Source organism: Parasteatoda tepidariorum, chromosome 6, assembly GCF_982258835.1.
Source record: "Parasteatoda tepidariorum strain Cologne lab strain chromosome 6, Ptep-v5.0, whole genome shotgun sequence".
Classification (NCBI taxonomy): Eukaryota; Metazoa; Arthropoda; class Arachnida; order Araneae; family Theridiidae; genus Parasteatoda; species Parasteatoda tepidariorum.
Genome location: NC_141760.1, coordinates 9,916,473 through 9,940,881, shown reverse-complemented (window position 1 = coordinate 9,940,881; position 24,409 = coordinate 9,916,473). Strand labels below are relative to the sequence as shown.

General features: G+C 26.8%; 1 protein-coding gene across 2 annotated transcripts in view; it reads left to right on the top strand.

The window, feature by feature from the left end:
• U4-U6-60K (U4-U6 small nuclear riboprotein factor 60K) overlaps window positions 1-24,409 on the top strand; it is a 26,641-nt gene extending 2,232 nt beyond the window's left edge. The window contains exons 2-16 of one of the 2 annotated variants that reach the window (XM_043054870.3): window positions 1,340-1,560; window positions 5,873-5,946; window positions 6,554-6,626; window positions 7,228-7,352; window positions 9,411-9,490; window positions 10,843-10,936; window positions 11,732-11,826; window positions 13,024-13,082; window positions 14,529-14,652; window positions 16,273-16,365; window positions 17,021-17,143; window positions 18,013-18,120; window positions 19,443-19,561; window positions 20,547-20,596; window positions 24,197-24,409. In XM_043054870.3, coding sequence (XP_042910804.2) covers window positions 1,359-1,560; window positions 5,873-5,946; window positions 6,554-6,626; window positions 7,228-7,352; window positions 9,411-9,490; window positions 10,843-10,936; window positions 11,732-11,826; window positions 13,024-13,082; window positions 14,529-14,652; window positions 16,273-16,365; window positions 17,021-17,143; window positions 18,013-18,120; window positions 19,443-19,561; window positions 20,547-20,596; window positions 24,197-24,343 — 1,566 coding nt within the window. In that variant the 5' untranslated portion in view covers window positions 1,340-1,358 and the 3' untranslated portion in view covers window positions 24,344-24,409. Of the gene's footprint in view, window positions 1-1,328; window positions 1,561-5,872; window positions 5,947-6,553; window positions 6,627-7,227; window positions 7,353-9,410; window positions 9,491-10,842; window positions 10,937-11,731; window positions 11,827-13,023; window positions 13,083-14,528; window positions 14,653-16,272; window positions 16,366-17,020; window positions 17,144-18,012; window positions 18,121-19,442; window positions 19,562-20,546; window positions 20,597-24,196 lie in introns of both variants that reach the window. The other variant, XM_071179024.2, reaches the window with a different exon arrangement.

Sequence of the window (24,409 nt, the reverse complement as noted above, 5' to 3'; positions counted from 1 at the left end):
GAGTGATTTTCTTTACATTATTCGTCCGAAATGAATATTCTGTGTTGAGCAGTATAGGCTAAGTACCAAATATTTGTATGTTGCATCTCTAATTTAGTAGCAGCAATTTTGTTGAACAGAATCTTGTATCTATTTACAATTTAAAAACTTCTTGAAAAGGTTTTCAGCAATTTTTGCAATAACAAAACACTATTTGCACAAATTCACAAAAGCTTTACCCTGGTTGAAAGAATGTGACTTAACGCTTATTTTATATTCACAAATTATAAATAGTTTTTTTCACAATTTTACAAAAAAACAGGACCTTTCACAAAATGTCTGGACAGACCCCTGATGTCATAAGGCAATTTAATATCTATGTCACATATAATCTTATTGTGCAATTCAATCAAAAAATTCAGTTTCGTTCTTTTCATTAAGTTTTTGTTACCAAACCTCATAACAAATTTGTACTGCATGTAATATGACCAAAATAATTAGATAACTGTGCATCTTTAATATTTCCATGAAATTAATTTTCCTTTATGCCTCTGCTGCTTGCAATGGAAAATTAATTCTAATAAAAACTTAAATGGTAGCCCTGCAATCTCTTATGACAAAACAACCTTGCATTGTCGATGGCATTCTGTCGTGCAATGTACTAAATACAATAAGCCAAGGGTGCAAAATTTATTTAGAGTCTAATATCTTTTCAGAACACAGTTTTTCAGCCCAAAATTTCCCTAACAAATTATTGATCTATTTATCCTTCCAGTTACAATAACTTTTACAAAAAGTAAAGTTTGTATATTCTTAAGAATTTCAGAAAATTTTTTGGAGCTGATTTTTTACCAGTATGTACTAGTTATTTTTTATTTTTTTTTTTGGCAACTCTTTCAATTGCAAACCAGTGTTGCCGTCAATTTCGTGACATCCCAGATCGAAATCTAATATTGCAGTGGTATAAAATGACAGTTTTATCAGTATTTCATTAATTTTTTTAAAACCAAATATTTTTTTTTAGCGCAGACTTATACTGTATCTTAGTCTCAAGACAATAGTTGGGAGCCGTTTTTTTGCTGAAAAGAACCGTAGAGCGATACAAAATTTTAGCTCCTAAACAACAGTTTCGTTGTCAGTATACACCCTGTTAATAGTATACCGTATACCAACGAAATGCATATGTGCTGTGGAAGAACTAGTGCTGTGGATTCAATGTTTTTTTTTGGATCAAGGTGTTATTTGTCATGCTGTGCGGTTTATGATCTGTTAACTCTTGATAGTCATTAGGGATAGCTTATATTTGTATTTTATTTGTCTAAACACATACAATTTTATTTATTATTCAGTTTTCATTTAGATTTTCAACGAGTTCAATCATGTCTGATGACGAGGAGCTTTCCTATGTTAAGAGAACAAAAATTATCCATTTTGGAAGTTTAGAGGAACAAGAGCGTCAAAAATTAGAGAAAGAACAGCAGAAAGAGGATGAGAGTGATGATAGCAAAGATGAAAGTGATGAAGATGATATGGGATCACCTAAAGAAGCCACTTCATCTGGAAATATTAATGTGGGAGATGGTAAAAATTAATTTTGCTCATTTTGTTTAAATGGATATAAAGTTTAAACTATTGTTATTTATTTAGTTTTACCTGAAAATTTAGAAGTGAGGCAGACATGCCACTTTCATACACTTTTCACCTCTTTCCTTCATAAACTTACTTAACAATAAAATTGCAAAAATTTGATTTGTTCCACTGAGGGACTATCCACAAAATGTGCAAAAGTTATTAAACTTTACCTATTCTACTGAATATGTTGTTTCTGAATATGTATTGTTCTTGAGGTTCTTGAATAATATTATGTAGAATTGAAAAAAATGAAAGTTTCTTTTCATGAAACCTTATAAAAATGAATTAGAGGTCAAATACTTATTTACCATTTCTGGAAAATGAAACCAAATCTTGTATAATGGAGATAAGTTGCTTCTAAAATGTGATTTTTTTCCCTCCAGTTTATTTAATTTGGTTTTGTTTTAAAAAAAAAAGGTAAGTTCAATTTGAAACAAGTGAAACACTTTGATTAAATGTATTAAACCAAATTACAATTTTTAAAATTATATTAAAATTTTCAGATTCGTTCCTGAACAAGAAATTATTCCAATGGAGATTTTAACAAGTAGTGGCATTTAGAAACTACTAATAGAATAATCTTAAAATTTAAAGTGAATTAACTCAAAATTTTGTATTTAATTAATATTTTTTTTATTAATGTTTTATTTAATGTAATAATTCTTTAAAGTTTTTTTTATTACAGTTAAATTTTTAATTTTGAAAGCCGGTTTCTGAAATTTTGTTGCACGCAAAGTAACTTTTTTACTGAAGCTGCTGTGGCATGTCTGAAGTTGTCATTGAGGTTCGAACCACAATAGCGGCTTGAAGACAACAGATCAATGGGTGCTAGCTTGTCTGGAAAATGAAAGCAGCATTGTGGGCAGTGCTGATCACATTGCCACAATTATGCCCTAGATCACAAAATTGTGAAGCCTTAACTTACATCAGCAGGCTATTGCAGGAATGATTTACTTCACTTAATTTTCAACATTTGTTCTCCATTTAATGCTATGATATTAAATTACAAATTATGTCCCTTTGAGGTAAATCTATCATTCATAATTGAACCCAAAAATACCCAAATGGGGTGAGGCGTTTTACTTGTTATTCAATTAATGCAGTGACGACCTTGTGTGAGCAAATTTATCATAGAAATTTTATCACAAAGTGTCACAAATGAAGTATTTTATGTTCAACATCTATGGTTAATTTTGTTGTAGTAAGAAAAGTATGAATTATTTCCTCCCAATTTTCTTCTGTAATGTCCTTAGTCTGACAATAGCTCATTAATTTTTACTAAAACAAGGTTCCTGTGAGACAGGGAGAACAAGAGAAACCTGGAATTGCCAGGGAATTTTATTTTGACTCTAAAAAGCAGTTAGTAGTCTGGGAAAGTGGCAATTTTTTTACAGAAACCTGGAAACTTCCTGCATCGTACCTGAAAAATGACCAATTTTAGAAATGCCAATAACAGTAACTAGTTATTGAGATTTGAGTTGAATAATTCTAACATTGATTAAAAAATTTTGTTGGAAAAATTTCACATTTTAGTAAAACTGCCATGTCTCCATCATCATTCAATAGTATTTTTTTTTCTCACAAAATCTATTATTTGGCATTATAAATTTTAAAAAATCAAAGTTTTCTGATAAAAAATTGCATTGTATTGATAAAATATGGTTCTTATTTTCATTGAAATTTACCTGATATACCTGGAATAGTCGGGCATTTTTTTTCTTTTTTTCTGAAATTGAGTGGGAACCGTGTAAAACATTGTATAAAAAAGAATAAATTTTTTTTAAAATTTCTTAGATTGAGAATCAATTTTTTTTAAAATTTCTTTCTTTCTATTGTTTGTGCACTCATGCACTCATAAAATATAGCAACCATACACTCGTTTTGATTTAATCAAAATACAATTAAGTAGGATTACATTAAATGCTCAGGACTACGAAATGTTGTGCTACAGTAAGTTGACTCCAAACGAAGGGATTTGATAGGTAAATATGTTTCCCTCAATCAGAAATCTCAAAAAGTTTCCATTAATTTTCAAATAAACAAAAAATTCTTTCAGTAGTAATCATTAATTTAAATTTAGCTACGTTTAGAAAGTACCAAGTAATTAAAAAAATTTATCACTTTGCAAATATTTAGCTAATAGAGAAAAAAATTATTGTGAATGTTTTAGGACTATTGCTTACTGTATATTTCAATTCTGTCTAATACAAAAATTGAACAACTGAGATGCCCTTGCACTAGACAAGTGTATTTACTTTTCCAACATAAAAATTTTTAAAAATTGAAACCAAAAATATGTATTACATACAAATATAACTCATTTACTGTTTATCTTATCTCATTTTTTTTTTCAGTTTATTTATTTATTTATTTTCTAAATAAGATGAAGATTTTTTTTAGTTCCTGTCTTGCATAGTGCTATTTACATTGTGACATATAAAAATAGATTTACTGTAGTTCAAATACTAAAAAGTTTTTAATTGTAATATTTTAATTTAATATTAACTTGGTATTGAATACTGTCATTTATCTTAATATTTAATTAAATTAGTTTTGATTTTCTGATCAAATATTTATAATTTTTTTTTCATATTTGTTTTCATGAAATTAAATGTTTTTTTGTTGATATTTTATAGATTTATTTATGTAGCTTAATCTAGATTTTGCTTTGCTTTATTAATCTTTAGCATTAAATTTGATTTTCTTTTAAGCTTTCATTTAAAATTTTGCTATAAATAAGTGTAGAGTTAAGTTTTCCAAAAACTGATGTTGTCCTTTATTAGATATAATTACCTTGCCTTTTTCTATTTCTAGAGAGAGCTATAAATTCATAATGAACAGGCTTGGTTGCTGATGATGTAAAATTTCTTAAAAAATGACCTTAAAAGATGCAAAAAAGCTTAATTAAAGATTATATATATATATATATATATATATATATATATATATATATATATATATATATATATATATATATATATATATATATATATATATATTAGAAGCCATCAAAAATTCCTTTAAAATAAAAAATAGTGTCAATCAAAAGTTTAGCATTTTTTTTAATGATGTAAATCGTTACTTGAATTTATAAACATGATTATTAAAAAAGTTATGTAATTTATAAATAAAATAAAATGTAAATAAATATCTGATAAAGCCGAATAAGAATTATCATTTTATAATTACAACCTACTAAAACATTAGAATTGCATTGTATTATGTTTTTTAATATTCTTAAAGTTAAAGATTGCTTATTGTCCGAAACCAAATTTTTTATTTGGAAAAACTCTGGTCAACATAAACACTTTGGAAGGGTGTTTAAAATATCAAGATTCAGTATTAACTTTATACTAGCCTATGAAGAAAAAAATTAAAGTACTAGCAAAAAGCACTTATTGCGAAATACCTTTCACATTTCATAAAAAAATTATTATGAAAGTAAAAAAAAACTGAATGTAAGAAGTGAAAAATATGACCGTAGAAACTATAAATAATGCCCTGTAGAGGCAAAAAAAAAAAATTTAATAAATAAATGAATATGTGAAAAAAATAATATTAATAATAATTCATTTATCATCAGCATTTTAGCTATGATGATAACTTTAAAACCTTCAATGTTTGTTCTTTTTATCCAATAATTCAGTTAAAGTAAAAAATGGGGAAAATTTTATTTAGGAAAGTCTTATTAAATAAAATAAAAAAAATTTACGAGTTATATATTTTTACACCTTTGTTTCCTATGTTTTTATTACTGTATTTAGCTAACTTAATACTCCATATGAATATCGAGCAACAAAAAAAAAATTAACAAGCACTAAAGCAGAACTGAACAAAACAGTACAAAATCATGCATAAACTGAGGAGCATAACTAATGCAATTAATAAAGCTAAAATAATTCCAATTTTTTAAAATTATTATTATTGTCCTTGTGGTGTCTTTACATTATTAGATTAAGCGAAACACATTTTTAATAATTCATACCATCAAAATAAGATGTTAATTGGATTCAGTATTATTTCTCATGGCATTCAGTATCATTTCTCATTACTGAACAAAACACTACAAAATCATACATAAACTGAGGAACATAAGTCATACTAACTCTACATTTTGTTATTATAGATTATAATACATTTTCCTACACATAGATTCTTTGACAGTTATTTTCTTCCTTAAAACTTTTTATTCATATCAACATCTAACTTTTATTTTAAAATTTAAAAAACACCATTTGAAGCAGATTATTTTTGTTTTCAGAATACATGGAGCTGGAGGAAGAGATGAACAAGGAGAAACAACTTTTATTGGAAGAATTTGAGAGAAGAAAAAAAGTATTTTTAAATTTTTTTTTATTATTTAAATCTTTATTTGGAAGAACATCTTGATAATGTCTATTGTATATTATATGAATGCTCTTTCAATTGTAGCCTCTGCTTAACTCCAGGGAATCTTAATCTGTGCTATAGTGGAAGTTTTATTTTGAAAGCATTTCAAATTATTTTTACTCTAAAAACATGAATCACTATTTATGATAATTTGTGATTCACATTGCTAACAACAAAAGCTAGCTTATTCAGCCTTAATTTAAGTGAATCAACTTAAAACTTATTTTTATTAAAGCTGAGATTCAGTTTTAAGAATGTATTTAATTTTAACTTCATGCAATTTAAAAGGGGGAAAAAATATGTTACTCCTGAATACAACTATATTTTATGAAAACAAATAATTTATCTTTTTAATTTTTTTTAAAATTGGGTATGGGGTTTAGGAAAAGCTTAGCATCTTAAAAACCTATTAATGGATACACTCTCAATCTTAACACAACCCTGTTATTCTGATTCTATTATATCTAGCATTTTTACAGAGAATCATTCATGATTTAATTAAAGTAAGTTGAATGTGCACTTTATCTTTTTTTTAAAATTTAATTTATTACAGGCTCGTCAAATAAATGTATCCACTGATGATTTTGAAGTTAAAGCAAATCTACGACAGATTGGAGAACCATTATGTGAGAATGTTATTTAATTGTTTGAAACATAAGATCCTTTTTTCTTATTGAAATTTTTTTTAAATTTTAATAATTAACTTTTCCTGTACTAATATTTCAATCACCTTTAATAAACAGGGTGTGTAGCATTTTTAAAAAGTGCTTTTAAAAATCAAGATTTTAAAGCACTGGATAGCACTGTCAACTGTTCAAAAGATATTAATCATAAAATAAAGCAATTATGGTCAAATATGCCTGATTACTTATTTAATGCTATTATCTACTTAGAAAGTGACATTGGTATGTTAACAGCTAAGGATTTTTTTAAAAATAATATTGTGTTATACTTTATTTTAGTACAAATAAATTACTTTTTAGAAAAGTGTAAAAAAAATAAATAAAATAAAAAAATTAAAAGTTGATAATGATTTTTTTCATTTCTCCTATCAAGTTTAAGGTATGAAGGTTTGACTGTTGAATGTTTTACATTTGGACAATTAAAAAACAACTTGTTATTTAATAAATTTTTTTGGAAATAAAACATTATCTTTATCACTTACTTTTTAACTTTATAAATGATATGTCATTAGGACATTATTACTGAAGTTTTTATATTCTTTAGGTTTATTTGGTGAAGGGCCTGCCGAGCGTCGAGAAAGATTGAGACAAATTTTGGCTAAGCTAGGTGAAGATGCTCTTAAAAAGCAACAAGAAGAAGAAAAGAAAGAAGAAATTAAGGAAAAACTAGTATGTATTTCCATTTGGAAAACATTTCAATTTTCTTTTGTCTCAAAAGAAATATTCGTATGAAAGTAATTATTCAACTGTGTTCCGAAAATATGAGTACCTTAAATAAATTAAGTAATTATTTCCATCTTTTTTGTAGCTTGTAAAAGTTTTGTGTTTCAGAAAAAATTAAAGTAATTTTGTTAATTGCATCTGTATAAAAAATTTTAATTTCATTTTATTAATTAAATTTTAATTTTATTTACTATAACAAGTGGAGAAGTTTGAAGTGCAATTCATTTGTAAATATACAGAAATTCAAAATTTGTTGTTAAGTATTATAGTCTATAAAGCATTATTTTTAATTGATTCTACTATATTATGAACTTTAGAAATTTATACATACTAAAATATAATTGTCTCTTGGATGAACAGTTAAGTCAATGCACAATATGTTATGGGCCAACCAAATCCAGCCAACAAAGTGATTTGATATGAAAATTGTTTAAATTAAGCTAGCAGTTGCAAAATTCTTCAGATGATGAGTTTTTAGTTATGTGATCAAAAAATTTCTTTTCTTTTTTTTAAATTTAAAGAGATCTTTATACAGACTTTTAAAATATCTTTGGAAAGAAAAGTAAAAATTTCATGCCATATCAAAAATTTAAAGAAATTTGAATTGTCAGAATTTTGATTTTTGTGGGGGTTTTTTTCGAAAACTTTTTATGAGGATTATTTTTTTAATTTCTTAAAAATGTTCTTTGTGCAGACTAAGAAAAAGCATTTTTTTTTTAAATTTTTTTAATTAAATAAGTTTACAAATTTTAAAAATTGGAATATATAATGTCTCAAAATTTACTATTTCCGCTTGCATAATTTTGTATATTTTCCCATTTTAATGAAACAAATTTAATTTTTATTTATTGGGGGGAGAATAATTTAATATTGCCAATGTTTTTAAATTCTATGCACTTTTAATAAACAAATTGCATCTGAAAAAAACTTAAATCCATTTTATTTTAGAAGCTTGTGTTTTTAATCTTTTTTTAAACTTAAGTTTCTGTTTTTAATAGATTGTATCTACTCCAATGAAGAGATGCACAAATAGGCACCAATGTTGTAAATTATTCTGCAGACAGATATATTTTCATATATTTATCCAATTTAATTAAAACATTTTACTTTAGAATTTTTTTTTTTTTTTGAATTTTGATGCATGTTGAATTTTTAGAGAATTGTTTAGTACAGTTAAACCTCCAGGAAAAACCACCTATATATAGCGACCTCCTCTATTTACGACCATTTTTAGGAGGCATGCAATTTTTTCCATAGACTTTGTGTTGAAAAAACCCTTTAGGAGAAACCATCAAAACCTCTCCCAACAGCCGGGCAGACCTCTGTACCAAATGAGAAAAAAAAAGGTCAAATAAGGAAATACACAAAAAAAAAAAAAATTTGAAACAAAATATATTAACAAAACAAATAAGTAGATTAAAATGTATTGAAAATATTTGTGTAAGACTCCTTTTGAGAGAGCTCTGAAAGGAATCTACAACTTCATGTTGCAGTCAGAAGTGTTGCAGTGCTAAAAACCATGCTATCAATAATTTATTTTTAGAGTTGAATTTTTTAAAAAAAAAAAGTTATTTAAGAAAAAAATAAGCATCTAAAACAAACAAACCTCTTCTCATTTTTAAAACGAACTAATTTTTATGATATAAAATTAAATGCAAACTTCAACAAAAAGCATAATTGTTTATTTATTTAAAATAGTTCTATCATTCATAATTGAATTTGTTTTTACACCTAATTATATCAGTAGATATCATTTTTATTGACGGTTTTCCTGGCGCCCACACAAGTGGCATTTCAGCACCAAAGAAATGACAGTGACTAAATTAAAATCATTTACGAAAAAAATCATGTACCTTTGATAACATTTGGAAGTCACATATGGGATAACCCCTAAGAACGACCACCCTCCATGAACGACCATTTCACTGTGGAATAGAGAGAGAGTGGTCGCTTCTGAGATGTTTCACTGTAGTAATTTTATTTAGATGCTCTTTCTCATTGTAGACTGAAAAAACTTGGTATCATGAAGGCACCCAAAATTTGCTAAAAGCTAGACAGTGGATTGCTGCCTATTCCATTCCAAGGTGAGTAGTTTGGACCAGACAAATATTAAGACATTCTATTTATATATTTCATTATACATTATATTTCTGTATAGACCAGGGGTTTCCAACCTAGGGGCAATAATCCTCCGGTGGTGATGAATACTCAAAGGAAAAAAAATTGCAATTAATATCAATAAAGAAAGCCAGTGAATCGCACCTCATCTTTGCCCGTCAACGTATTTAGTATAAAGAAGATTTAGTTCGGTCGTCCAGCTTCTCACAAAACAAAGAGGTTGGTTGGACATTTACTTCAAAGGAGACCTGAGATTAAATTTGACGAATAAAAAGACTGATATTCAAGCTTTAACTGAAATCCACCAAGCACAAGGCAGTCATTGAAAAATGAACAATTCAGTTCTGAAATTTTCAGTTTTTTTCTCACATTTTAGTTGTTAATGTTTTCAATTTTCCAAATTATATTAATTATCCGTTTTACGTTAGTGTTTTTAACTATCCAGATACATAAAATTGCTACATTAATTGCATTTTAATTTAAATTTAAATTAGGTGTAATTTAGCATATATTCAAGTTTTCTATTGCTTTCACTTGGAACAATGTATTGTTTTTTCCAATCTTAAAAAAAGAGGGTGTTATAAATGTCAGCCGACTTCTAAGGGGGGCATGGCAACAAACGTTTATTTCTTCCTTTGAAAAGAAATGTACTAAGATTGTGAATGTAGTTTTAATTTATTAAACACATATAGAATATCCTGATTATTTCTGCAGATGATGCTAAAATTTTCACCCTATAAAATTAACCAATAAAATTAATTACTATAGCTTTGTTAATTTGGATGCTATGTCATGGATATTTTATAGTCTTCTTAACAGAATAAGATTCTAGAAGTGTTATGTCAATCTTTATTTATTTTAGGAACAATTTTAAATGCTTTTAGTTCATTGTTTGTGAACATCAAAAGAAAAATTGCTTCTAAAAACTTACTTTAACCTTTAGAAATAAAACAATGCTATGCAACCATTTATTTATTTTATTTTATTAATTTATTTATTTTTTGGGTGCACAATATTAATTCTTGTTCTTTACTTGCTGTTTAAGTCTTGTTTGGAAGAGATTCTTTTTGGAAATAGGAAATAACAATATTATAATATTTAAATAACATTGCATCAATAGAGTTACCTTTTCTTTATCATTATTACTTATAATGATAAGGTTGTTGTAATGAAGGTCATACTTGAAAAGTGTATTTATGGTTTTTTGAACTTCATATATTTACTGTGCAAATAAGAGGATTAATTACTCCCTTTCTTATTTATTTAGTTGCGAAAAATTCTTGACTGTTACAATATTTTATTATGGTTTTCATTTTAGAGCTAAAGAAAGACTTGCAGTTGCAAGAACAGATCAACAAGAACCAGATTCACTAAAGAATGCTAAGAAACAGGAACAGTACAAGAAATTGAGGGTATGCTGAACATTTTGAATCATGTTATATCGAAAATTTCTAAATTATGTTTAAAAATCAAAAATCCAAACTAAGATTTTTGGGACAGATTTTAGATTTTTGATAAAGTTATTACATCCCACTTTTTCCATATTGCTTCTTTGCCTTTAAAGCTTTTTATGACGTTGTATAAAATAATTTTATTCCCTTAAAGTGATTCTGATTTCATTTCTGCTATTCAAAATCTCTTTAAAGTCATTGCAAATTATCTTAATCATTGTGTGTTTTTAATGATTATTTTAAAGATATAGTAATTAAAATCATCTTTACCTCTGCTTTGCAGGACTAGTCAGATCATTTTATTTTAAAGAGAAAAAAAGTTAGCCCAAGCATTTTTTTATTGTCTTGCTCAGTCATAGATATGGAATGCATTCCATTTGTTTGATGAATTTTGTTAGCATAGTAATGCAGTATCTTCTGTTTTTGTAAAAAAGTGCAGTAGATAGTTTTTTTCCTTGATACATTTATATAAAATAACTTTAACTGTTTTTAATTTTCATCTTTTATTTGTATATCATTGCTCTTTTCAATGAGATTTAGTCACATAAAAATTCACCTTTAATGTCTCTAAAACCCAAAATCACATATTTTTGGCTAGTGTTCCTACAATGTATAAAAGTTTTATCAACACCCAGCATTAAGAAATTGTAACCTTATATTTAATTGCATTCTCTTGGTTCCATAATCTCAATAATTTAGGTTAAAAAGAAGATTTTTTTGTGTAATGTTTATTGTAATTATGGCTTATATTTTTAGTCTTTAAACATAAACTGCAGTCAAATTGGTGACAAAAGACCTCTCTCCTTTTGCCAATTCAGTCCTGATTCTAAAATGTTAGCCACTGCATCATGGTAAGTCAACAAATTTAATGCTTCTTTCTTCTTTTTTTCTTCTTCTTTTTTTTTCCTTTTTGGAAAAAATATCATATTGTTTATTTTGTGCATGTTCAAAAAAATGCACACTTCTGTAAAATGTTTTTGACTCTCTACTGTGTTATAACTCATTGAAATCAGCATTTTCATCCTGCTATAAAACTTTATATGCTAACACTTCAAAACGTTATGAATATGAAATGTTCATTTTCGAATTTACATATTCCTAGCTTTAAAAATGATGGTCCTATTTTCATTTAAAATTGCCCATATCTGTGATAAACAAAACAATTTTAGTTTGGTTTCTTTTGGAATAATAGTGACTTTGTAAGCATTTTGCTGATTGCTTGAACTTATCTATTTATATATCTTTTTAAATAAAAAATTTGTAGAAAAAAATTATGTTGTTGTGAAAGAAATTAAATTACAAACTGCTGCTGTTCATGTTATGTTATTTATACTTTCTTTTATTTTTAAAAACTTTTTGAAATTTAAATTTTTTTTAAAGTTTAAGACTGGCTGTTAGAAATGTATTATATTGTGTTATATCCATAAGACCCAGTTTTTAATTTTTTTAAATTTTTTAATCTTATAAAAGTAACCAAAAATTAAAGTAAGGTTAAAATACATCAAGAGTTTTTTCAGCAAAAGTTCTTAGAGCTTTTTTTAAGCTGAGTCTTCTGCTTTTTTTAAAGTCTGTAAACATGACATTTGTGAATGAATGAATTGCCCTTTAGTCAGTAGTACAAATTTTGTTGTAATTCGAATAGACACTTTTAATAATTTAATGCTACAAGTATCTAATTGGAAAGTAATTTTCTTGTACAGCACTTTTAAAAACTTTGATTGTAAAACTTTAAAATTATAATAGACCTTTATTGTCAAAAACGATTTCAATAAAACCTTTGAAAGTTCATAATGACTTTAAATGACTGAAATTGATTAAGTTAAAGTTATTGTTTTATATATTTATTTTATTTATCAATGCATACTTTGATCCTGTAAGTATTTGAATTCTAGGTAAAATTATACGAAACTTTTCCTTCAAGAAACACTTTTTGCAAATAAGCTTCCACAGCATAATGTAAAAAGAAAAGAAAAAAATCTTAACTAATGCTTAAAGGTAATATGTGGGATGCCTTTTGATATTTCATTTGTATTTTTTTTCCCCATTAGGAGTGGTCTCTGTAAACTATGGTCAGTTCCAGATTGTGAATTAATTAGGACTCTTAGAGGTATTTATTATCTGTGTAAATTTTTTTTAATAAAAATTATTCATTGTGAACATGTTATATAAGTGTTTTTAAATAAATTTAATTGTGCACATGATGCATATTTATATTTGGAACTTTATAGTTATAAATATTCTCCAAGCGAGAACTGAAAAATAAATTAAAATCTAAAAATGTTCTTCTTCAAATCTTTTTGGAGATTTTGTGTCACATTTAATCATTATTGTTTATTTAATTTCCTCAAAGTCTGTTCAGTGTTCTTTCTAAACATTTTTAGAAGGGTGTTCCTCCCTGCCTGCCCTTTGATCTCTATAAATGCGCCCTCGTTGTCGGTTTTGTAAAAATAAGTCACCCATCCCTTAGAAACCCTACCTTTTTATTCACATTCCATTTTCAAAGAAAAATAATTCACTGTTTAAATAATAATTACTCACTGGTAAAATTGTATGTGTTTATAGGTTTAATTCTGATTACTATTGCAAATATTTACTTTGTTAGGATTATTCTTCAACTTTTATAAGTATCTCTTTTTTCGGGGTGATATATTAACAAATTTTTAATGGTCTTAGTTTTTTTTTTAAATAAATAACTTTTTTTTTAAAAAAGACTTATTTTCAACTTATTTATTTTAAAAAAAGGCTTTTAAGGCTTATTTTCTCCTAATTTTCAGTTTAAATTGCATGACGATCCTTCAAGTTGTTTATAAATTAATAAATTCTTTTTGTTTACTTTTTTAAATAAAATTTTGCCCAGAGATTATCTGTTAGCATGTTTACAATTATTTTTATAAACTACAAATTTTTCTCTTATTCTGATAATAAGAGATAATTATTTTTTGAAATATACATATAAAATAGTATAAGAGGGTAACTTAAAAATTGGTGAGAATCAAATTCAGTTATTGCATAATATTACACATTTTGATAAATTTTTATGGACTTTAATGAATGCCCTTTAAAAAACTTATAGTGCCCTGCCCTTTTATATTCCTCTTCCTTATTTTTAAAATTCCTGCTCTGTTTTATTCCTCTGCACTGTTCATGCTATTTGTCTCTCTCTCTCTTTTTTTTTGCTTATAATTTATTGTGCTTTATGTAGGCCTTGTTGTTTTTAAACAAATTGTTTATTTATTAATTTTTGAATATAGATTTTTTAAATATGGATTTTTGAAATCTAGTCATTTAAGGATGTTGACACTGGAGATATTTATTTTGACATTTTGCATTTATATTTTAAAACAAGGCAGTGTATAATCCTGACTATGCTCAGTATAAAAATTTTTTTTTAAAAAAATCTGCATGTTTTACTTTAAAAACTATTTCTTTTTTTTCTTGGCAGAGAAATAGGCAGTGTGAAGGCGGTGTACCCATAAAATTTTTCTGGGTAGGGTTGTTTGTTAAAGATGTTTAATGTACTTCAAAGGAATTTTTTTTCTTCCGTCTATTATAGGTCACAATTGTAATGTTGGTGCCATAGTGTTTCATCCTGAAGCAACTTTGACCCAATCAGATACAAGTGTCAACATGGCTTCATGCTCTACAGATGGCACAGTTAAACTTTGGGATCTAAAAAGGTACTGCTCTTACTTTCTTCAGTTAAAATAAAAGTGTTTCAAATGTCTTATATGATTTTAAGTGTTTTATATATGTTGCCTACATTGTAGAAAATACAAAGCCTGAATACAATATTTTAATTGAATGCAATATTTTAAGGCAAAGTATGAAACATGAAAATTATTACATGCTTTTTCTGGGCATTGTATAAAATGACAAATGTTTTTTGGGCATTTACATTTTCTATATACATAGTGCATTATTCTATATATATTTTAAATATATATAATACATATTCATATAAATATTTTTTGGGGAAACACTCATTTTACTTTCTCTTGTGCTTATTATTAATAATGTTCATTATTGATATCATTAATACTTTTTATGATGATTATTATCAATTATTAATAATAAATTTTATCAATATTTATTAATAATAATGTTCAATGACAGTAGAAAAAATCAAATAATAATTTTTATAAAAAAAGCATCAGTATAGAGGATTTTGGGCAAACGTTTAATAGATCATCTCATATAGATATGAGTCAGGTAAATACCCAGTGCATAGGGTCTTTATAAATATACTACCAACTACTTTCCGCTGTCTGAGACAAATACTCAAAATCAGGGTATTTATAATTTTTTGTCGCTTTTTAAGCATATAACCATGATTTGTCTTGCTTACAGTTCTGAGAGCAATATAACTATCATACATTTTCAAAAATGAACTTACAACTTGAAATATATCAGTTCCAAAAGCAATATTTCAAAAAAACTATAATTACCTAGTTGACGAATAATATTGTAGCTTTAAAAAGATTTATGCTAAAAGGTTTTTATTGTGTAATATAAAGTAGATATTAAGTCATTTTAGTTCAAGTTTGGGTTAATTTTTTAAGAAGAAATCAATCTTTTTCAAGACAATGGGATAAACTGAATAAAATGTAAGAGATTAGACTAAATGTGCGCAGCAGGGAATAAGTTTAATGCCTACTAAGTTTTAGAAATGGTTATGTTTATTTAGGTTAATTTTATAAAGTGATAAAACTGAAAATTTCTTATAGATATCCTAGATTCTTAAAAAGATGTTTCCCTTTAATGATATTTAACTTCAATTTTGAGGAATAAGCCTTTAGAGACATTTCCCAACTCAAATATGTAACAAGTTTTACCTAACTAAAATTATTTACAAATTTAGTGCGACAGCACTCCCCAAGAAAGATATTATTTGATGTTACAAAAATTTATATCCATGTGTAATGGCTTTTTTTTCTGGGTGTTACAGTTCATTTCAGAAAAAAAAATTTGAAAAATGAGGCACCCTAGTGTTTTTCAAGCAATGGTTCTTATATCCCTGCTGGCTTATTGTCTTACTTATTATTAATTATGCATGGTGAATGCTAAATATTTGTCTTTCATAGTAAAGAAATCAAATTAAACTAAGAACCTATTTTGTGCACCAAAAAATTACTTTCAACCAATCCTAATAAATAATAATCATACATACGAACAAACTGTCCATTTTTCATATTTTGCTGATTTGTCTTTTGTCTATGAGTAAACAATGCAGAATTTTCTACTATGTATAGAGATTAAAGATTTAATTTGCTTACATTTCTATAACTTATTTTTTTCAGTGATGAACCCATAGCTGATTTAGAAGGCCATGCTCCTCACCGGGTATCTAGAATTATATTCCACCCTTCTGGTCGATTTCTAGTCACTTGTGTGTAAGTTAAATGTTTAAACGAAATATTTACTTATTTAACTTATTGAATTTCAATTTTTATCATATTTTGATTGAATCCTGTAGACTTTTGTAATTTTTAATAATTTTTTATCTGAAATATGCTGTTTTTATCTGTTGTTTTTTTTTCATTTAACATAAAATCCCAAGTATGTTAAAGTAAAACATTGTTGTTTCTAGCCTATTTGTTAAAAAAGAAACCTGAATAGTTTTCCCTTATGGTCAACTCACAAAAGGTGTTAGGTTAGCTTTTAATATTATTTTATTAATTCAATAAAATTTTAATACATAAAATAAAAAATTTCTTAAAAAGTTCCAATTATGAATGGTTTAGTTTGGAATTTAATAACACTCCTAACCAATTTAACTTCTTAGGGAAATTTGACAGGTTTCACTGTACGTTAAAAAAAATTTCGCATATTATATCATCCTTCATAGTTGTGTCCATTAGTTGTGTAACGCCTTAAACATCAACCTCATATATCTCTTTTATTTTGTAATTTATTTAACAAAAAAACAATAAAATCAACACACATATATACTTTAAGATTGTTTTATTATCATGAAATATAATAATAGAAGTTGCAATTATTTTTAGAACAGCGGTCTTTTAAAATCACTATGTCCTTATATTTCAGATTTGATAATTCTTGGAGGTTGTGGGATTTGGAAGTAAAAGAAGAAATTCTGCACCAAGAAGGTCACAGCAAACCAGTATATGATGCGAGTTTTCAATGTGATGGTTCTCTATTAGCTACAGGGTTGGAAAAATTTTATTATTCTTCAAGCACTATTTTTTTCTCTCAAGTTTTGATATGTTAATGGAACTATTTACATGAATAAAAAAATTGCAATCTGTTTGCAAAATTTATTTATATAAAACGTAATTCTATGCAATGAATAGTTTTCTTTTTTTTTGGAGTAATCTTTTGTTTTCTTATGTGTCTATTTTAAGCTTATATTTTTATGTATTTATTTATTAACTTTATTTTCTGAGTTGAAACATGCAGAGTTTAAATCACATTTAATGACTTACTATTTTATTACAGTATACTCTCGAAGGCCACTCAAAAGATTTTGAGATAACAAGTTCAGAACTAAATGTGCTCTAAAAAGTAGAGTCATGAAACATAAGAATAACTGCTATTAAATATGTATGTCTTGATAATTGACTATAAATCTAAATAAGACGTAGATAATTTTATTTTAAAAATTTAGACATGAATAATTATGCATTAAATAGACAAGAATTGGTTTACAAAGAAACTATGTGATTTTTGTGAAAAAATAAATTTTCTATTTTGAAAAAAACTCAGCATAGCAAGGTTTTGTGAAGAAACTCTTCGACATAGGAATTCAATTTAATATTAGGTGGACATAACAAGGTTTTTGAGATATCAATAGTATACTGTGCCAGTTTCATTTTTAGAATCAAATTTAAAAAGGAAAATGTGTTATTATGAGTTCAATGCATGAAATATTTTCTAATAATATTTCAGCATAAATTATGGTTGTTATAATTTTTAAAATGTTTACATCAGCAATTGTATTTTAGTTATTTGTGAAGTTGATTAAATAAGTTGCAATTTTGCTTATTCTGTTAATATTGATGTACATATTTACTTGTCAGGGGAATGGATGCGTTTGGTCGCATTTGGGATTTGAGAACTGGAAGGTGTATCATGTTCTTGGCTGGTCATCAAAATTCTGTGCTATCTGTTTGCTTTTCACCAAATGGGTAAGAGATAGAACAATTTTGAATTAAATTTTATATTAAATCATTTTATTTGTTCCTTTCACCCTCTACAAGTTAAATTAAGGGGTGCAATTAGAAATTAGTAAGCTTTAAAAAATAACAGCTTTGTTTATTTGAGATGCTTAGTTTTTTTCTAAAATATTATTTTTTAAATTTAAGTTTTACCTCTAAAAAAATGATTGATAGCATAATTTTTGGCGGACTCTAACTGCAACATGAGGTTGTCGATATTTTTCAGAGATCGTCAAATTGAGCTCTCTAATTAAGAACCAATCACAATTATTTTGAATGCATTTAAATCTAATGATTTGTTTTGTTAATATTTTTTGTTCTCTTATTTTTCGCGTGTTTCCTCATTTAAATTTTTCTGCTTTTGATTTACCTGGTCTATGGAAGAGGTTTTGATAGTCTCTCCTAAAGGTTTTTTTAACACAAAATCTATGGAAAAAATTGTGTGCTTCCCAAAATTGGTCTTGAATTGATGAGATCGCTACACAGAGGTGGTCTTTCCAGGGGGTTTCGCTGTATAATGATGTGAAAAAAATTATAGTGAAAGGAATATTATGACAATTTATCGCATTTTTATATTTTAAGCTTATTGATTCATAAATTCTAAAAACAAATTTACATAGCTAAATTGTGAATTTGTAACAGTTTCTTAGTACATGAATACTCACTAAACAATTGTTTTTGGATAAGGTGTTTTTATATATGCCAGTGTTCATCTGATATATTTGTATCTTGAACTTTTCTAGTAATATTGTACATTTTGAATGTTTTGTAAAAGTATGTTTGTTAGCATTTATTTCTTCAGCTGTTACATCTGAGCATAAAATACTATTTTAAATGTCAACTCTCTCATTTTAATCATACATGTAATAATGTTAAAACTTTCTTAAGATTTGGTAAAAATTTTAATGGAGTAAAGTTAGAGTCATATTCTCAGAAAAGTCCAAAGTTAACTCTATTAGCTCTTAATAAAATATAGCAATGTATGGGCTAATTATGTTAGAATTTCTATCAAATAGTCTACCTCTCTGGTAGATATTCTCTTTTTATGTTTCTTAGCATTTACTGTGGATTATTCTAATTTGAACTGATAAAAAGTAATTAATTCAATAGACCTTGCCTATAAATAACCAAACATTTACTTGGCTATTAAACTCAGTTAATATAAGTTGATAATTATTGAGTTATTGGTTATATATTTTTTTAAAAAAAATAGAAAAAGAAAAAAACTGGTTACTACATGAGCATTTGAATATTTTAAAATTATTTTAAAGTTATTGATTTCCTGTTTTAAGGTATCAGGTGGCAACAGGCAGTGCTGACAATGCTACTAAGATATGGGATTTGCGAAGACAGAAATGTGAATATACTATTTCTGTACACACCAACCTAGTCTCAAGAGTGCTCTTTGAAAGTAAACTACTGTTCATTATTTTATTTTATTTAACATTATAATTAATATGAATTTTGAAATTAGAAATTGATTGTTTACAACAGAATTTTGTAGCTATAATTTTTAGAAAGTTGGCCATTCATTTTACAGCTATTCTTCGTAAATCTTTATTATAATCTGCTTGAAAAATGTTATTGCACTAGAAAAATATCATTTTTAAAAACTATTGTAACTTCCTAAATTGCATTATTCAAAATTAAGTATTAAAAATATTGTTAATGTATGTGTACATTATTTTATATTAATACAATGTAACGACTGTACATCTGTGCAATCTAAAGCATACATAAACTTTTCTTTATTTCAAACAATCCGTCTAAGCTAATGACCCTGCTTTTTTTTCTTTTCTTTTTTAAAATCTATTACTTATTATTCTAACTTATAACCTGCATAATTAACTGTTACTTCCTTTGTGTTTAAAAAAAAATTATATTATTTACTGAGGTATTTAATGTGTGGGAAAATAATTATTAAATTAAAAACAAGTTTCTTTTCTTTTTAAAACAAAATAAGTTTTTCTATAAGACATTTGTATTTTTCAAAAAAAAACATATTAAAGAAATTTTCTTTGCTTTGTTTTGATTATGTCTTTTCAAAAAATGTTCATATACTTTTTATGGAATATACTATTCAAACTTTCTGGAGAACAAAACAATCATCTCAAAGTATAATTCTTTTGTATCTAAATTAGCCCATTTTAGTACATTTTCTTTTGTGGTTTCCCCTTGTCAAAGGGATTGATTGAAGTATAATGAATTAGAAAAATGAAAAAAAAATGTTATGAAGAATAGAGTATTAGTAAAAATATTTATATACATTTTAAATAACTGAATAATCTATTCGAAATGAAACCTTGATTGTGTGTTCATGCTTTCCATCTAACTCATTTATTATCACTAATTTAACATTTCAAAACTAATTCGTGCTGTTTTTGTTTCAATTTTAGAAACTCATGGAGATTATTTAATATCAACATCATATGACAATTCATTAAAGGTAAGATGTTTAAAATATTACTTTGAATATATGTATAAGTATTGCTTGTGATATAATATTCTAACTGTATGAAGTGATAAAGATAATAATAGATTTCATAAATATTGAGAAGTCTCTGAGTTAAACAGAACTGATATCCACTTGGATTACCTGAATCTAAAAATTGCAGATTTTTATTGCATAAATAAAGAAAAATACTTTTAACAACAACTTTTAATGTTAAAATATTGTACTTAAAAAAAACTATGATGAATTTTTTTCTTCTTTTTCGTGTGAGTCTTGTATGTGCCATTAAATAATCATTTCTTAACAATGAAAGTTTCTCTGAGGCATCTTAACTCATCCAAGTTTATATTTATTTTCATTCTGAACTGGCCATGTTTGCTTAAACACATAGCATTAACTTTAGATGGCTAAACACAAATCAGCTTGTCTTTGTGGCTGATCATTCAATTTATGGATAATCATTTTAATGATTCTTTTACGTGTGCCAAATAAATTAGCTTAGTAAGCTTCTTTCATATATTTAAACAAAAATATTTTAAAGCTTTACTCCACAAACACTAGTGAAACACTTTATTAAAATGTTTGAAAGTGAACTTTATCATTTTGAAAAATACTGATGTACTAATTATATATTCTTTGTTAGAGAAATGCAGCAAAGTGTTTCCTAATGTTGTCTTTTGCTTTCCCGAATGTATCGTCTTGTTTTCACTGTCATCAATGTTAATAATATCCGCTTATATCGTTTTTTAAATTAACAAATCCACATACCTGTCATTCAGAAATATTGCCGACATTTAAGAAAGAATTTTGAGGTTATTTTATTTTAAGAAGATGAACAGTAACTATGGATGCTAATGATGAAGGGGGGAAATGAGGATTTGTTACAATTAGGCTATGAAACTCCACAAACAGCTGGTTTGATGTTCATGCTTTTGGTCTAGTTGGTTTAAGAGAAGGTAGTAGAAGCTGAAAGAAATGTGCTGATGAAAATTAGTGAAACATTACCACAATCAGTGCTAACATGTGTGTTAGACTTCAAAGCCTTTGAAACTTATTCATGCTGACTTACTGAAAATGAACATCAATCTGTTTCAAATGTTGACAATTTATTGTTTGTGCTGAGAAGATAGACTCGTATTCAAACCAAATTTCCAAATAAACTAACTAAATAAATGTGTTTATTCATCTTTTTTGCATTGTAAATATTTCGGCATTAAGTACATAATTTTTTTTTTTTACATTTATAGTAAATTTATTGATTTTCAAGTTCATTACTTCTTTATTACTTTTCATGCATTTTCAAGCTTTAATGTGGTATTTTATGTAGAATTGCATTCGTCGTTTTTTTATTTTATTTATTTTATTTTTGTCTATCATTGACAATGAAAGGTTTGATGAGAAACGATCGATGAAAGATCTTTATAGAATGGGGGCAAAAAGCACATTTTTTTCTTGGATTATTCTCGAAATCAGTGACTGAGATGCAACAAAACTAGTGACTGCGATGCAATACTTATAAATTTAATGGGAGGGGGGAGGTTACGTGGCCTCCCTCTCCCTCAAATAAATTAATCTTCACAATCACAAATAAGTGAACCTAAATATTTAAAGCACAGACTTAATCACAATGCAAAATGAATAAGAATTTTTCTGCTTCTTAAACTAAGAGGGCATAAAAAGATAAATGCGAGGAAGTGTTTTCTCTTCAAGGCCACATGAAAGTATGAAGTTGGAAAGTGTGTCCTAGTGAAGTTTCTGAAACTTCTGAATGAAAACTGAAGAATTAAGTGTTTTGATTGATTGTAAGAGCTAAATTTTTATTCTTTTGGTTGCTGATATTTTGCCATCCCAGCAACCAAAAATAAGACAAAGCAGCGTCCTATTGCATTGAAAGTGATGTTTTCTAAGACCATTTCTTCTTATTTTTTTAATGAAATTGTTTAAAGTGTATTCTGCAAGTTCAAAAGCACCTGCTTAAGGGGAAATAATTCAGTAAAGTAAGGCATTTAAACTCTGTTTTCATTAAATTTAATAAGAGACAATTAGCCATAGAGTTAGGATAATTTTTTTTCTGTCTATAAATGATGCTTTCATTTCACAAGCATTAAAATTAATATAGTATCTCTATATTACATAACTTTTAATTATTAGGTAAATATGTTTATTAAGTTCAGTACAAATCATCTTAAATTTTATTTTGTTAACCACTAGTTATAATTGTTGTTATAATTATCACTAGTTATAATTTTAGAACTGAATACTTTTTTATCAGTTGCAATACTCAGCGAATATAGGAAAGTAGGTTCCAGTCCTTTGACTCTTGATCATTATGGCACATGATTGCAAAAGAAGAAGAAAAAAAAAATGTAAAGCGTTTTTTTCAAATATATTTTTTTTTCTTCAATTCAGAACTGGAAATCACTTTCAGTTATTGTGGTTATTCTAATGAGAACTATTCAGATGATCTTGACGTACCACAAGCTTAGTTTCGATACTAATGTACCATTTTTGTGGGGAGAGTCATATCAACAATGTCAACCTTCATCAGGGGTCTGTTTAGAAGAAATTTGGGTCCGTTAACGGACCCTTCACAAAATATCTTTTCATAAAAACAGACCCTTCACAAAATGTTTTAACTTAAAAATGGACCCTTCACAAATTTGCTTACCTTCATGATTGTTTTGTTAATCGAATAAACCCTTCCCGGGAAGGGGGGTGAAAGACAATTGTAAACGAACTAAGTTTTGTCTTCGTCAAACGGGGAGAGTCATATCAACAATGTCAACCTTCATCAGGGGTCTGTTTAGAAGAAATTTGGGTCCGTTAATGGACCCTTCACAAAATATCTTTTCATAAAAACAGACCCTTCACAAAATGTTTTAACTTAAAAATGGACCCTTCACAAATTTGTTTACCTTCATGATTGTTTTGTTAATCGAATAAACCCTTCCTGGGAAGGGGGGTGAAAGACAATTGTAAACGAACTAAGTTTTGTCTTCATCAAACGCTTATTTCTTTATTCGTACGAAATGAATATTCTGTCTTCAGCTGTACTGGCTAAATTCCAAATATTTGTATGTTGTATCTCTAATTTAGTAGCAGCAATTGCTGTTTATTTTTTAAAATTTAATTTTTTTTTTATTATAATTTTCCAGTGTTGAGCATAATCTTGTATCTCTTTACAATTTAAAAACTCCTTGAAAAAGTTTTTTGCAATAACAGGACCTATTTGCACAAATTTACAAAAGCCGGACCCTGGTTGAAAGAATGTGACTTAGCGTTTATTTTATATTCACAAATTATGAGTAATTTTTTCACAATTTTACGAGAACGGACCTTTCACAAAATGTTTGGACAGACCCCTGATTTTTGTGGGGAGAGTCATATCAACAATATTAACCTTCATCTATAGAAAAGTACACCAATATAGAATCGAGTTAACATGTCTTATATACTAGTGAATTGGAATTGAATTTTTGTAGTGGTGGACACACTACAATATTTTTTTTGGGAGGAGGATTTATTTATTTTTCTTGTGATTTTAGTGTAAATTCTTGAAGTAAAGCATTAAATTTGTTTCCAAATATTTTGTAGGTTTGGTCACATCCTGGATGGACACCGATTCAGACATTGTGTGGTCACAGTGGCAAAGTCATGGGTGCCGACATATCAAACGATGACCGTTTTATAGCCACCGCTTCATTTGACAGAACTTTTAAGCTTTGGTCACCAGAAAGCTAACTTTTTATCTATATTTTTGTAAAATATATGAAGTACAATGTAAATAAATTTTATTTCTAATAAGAA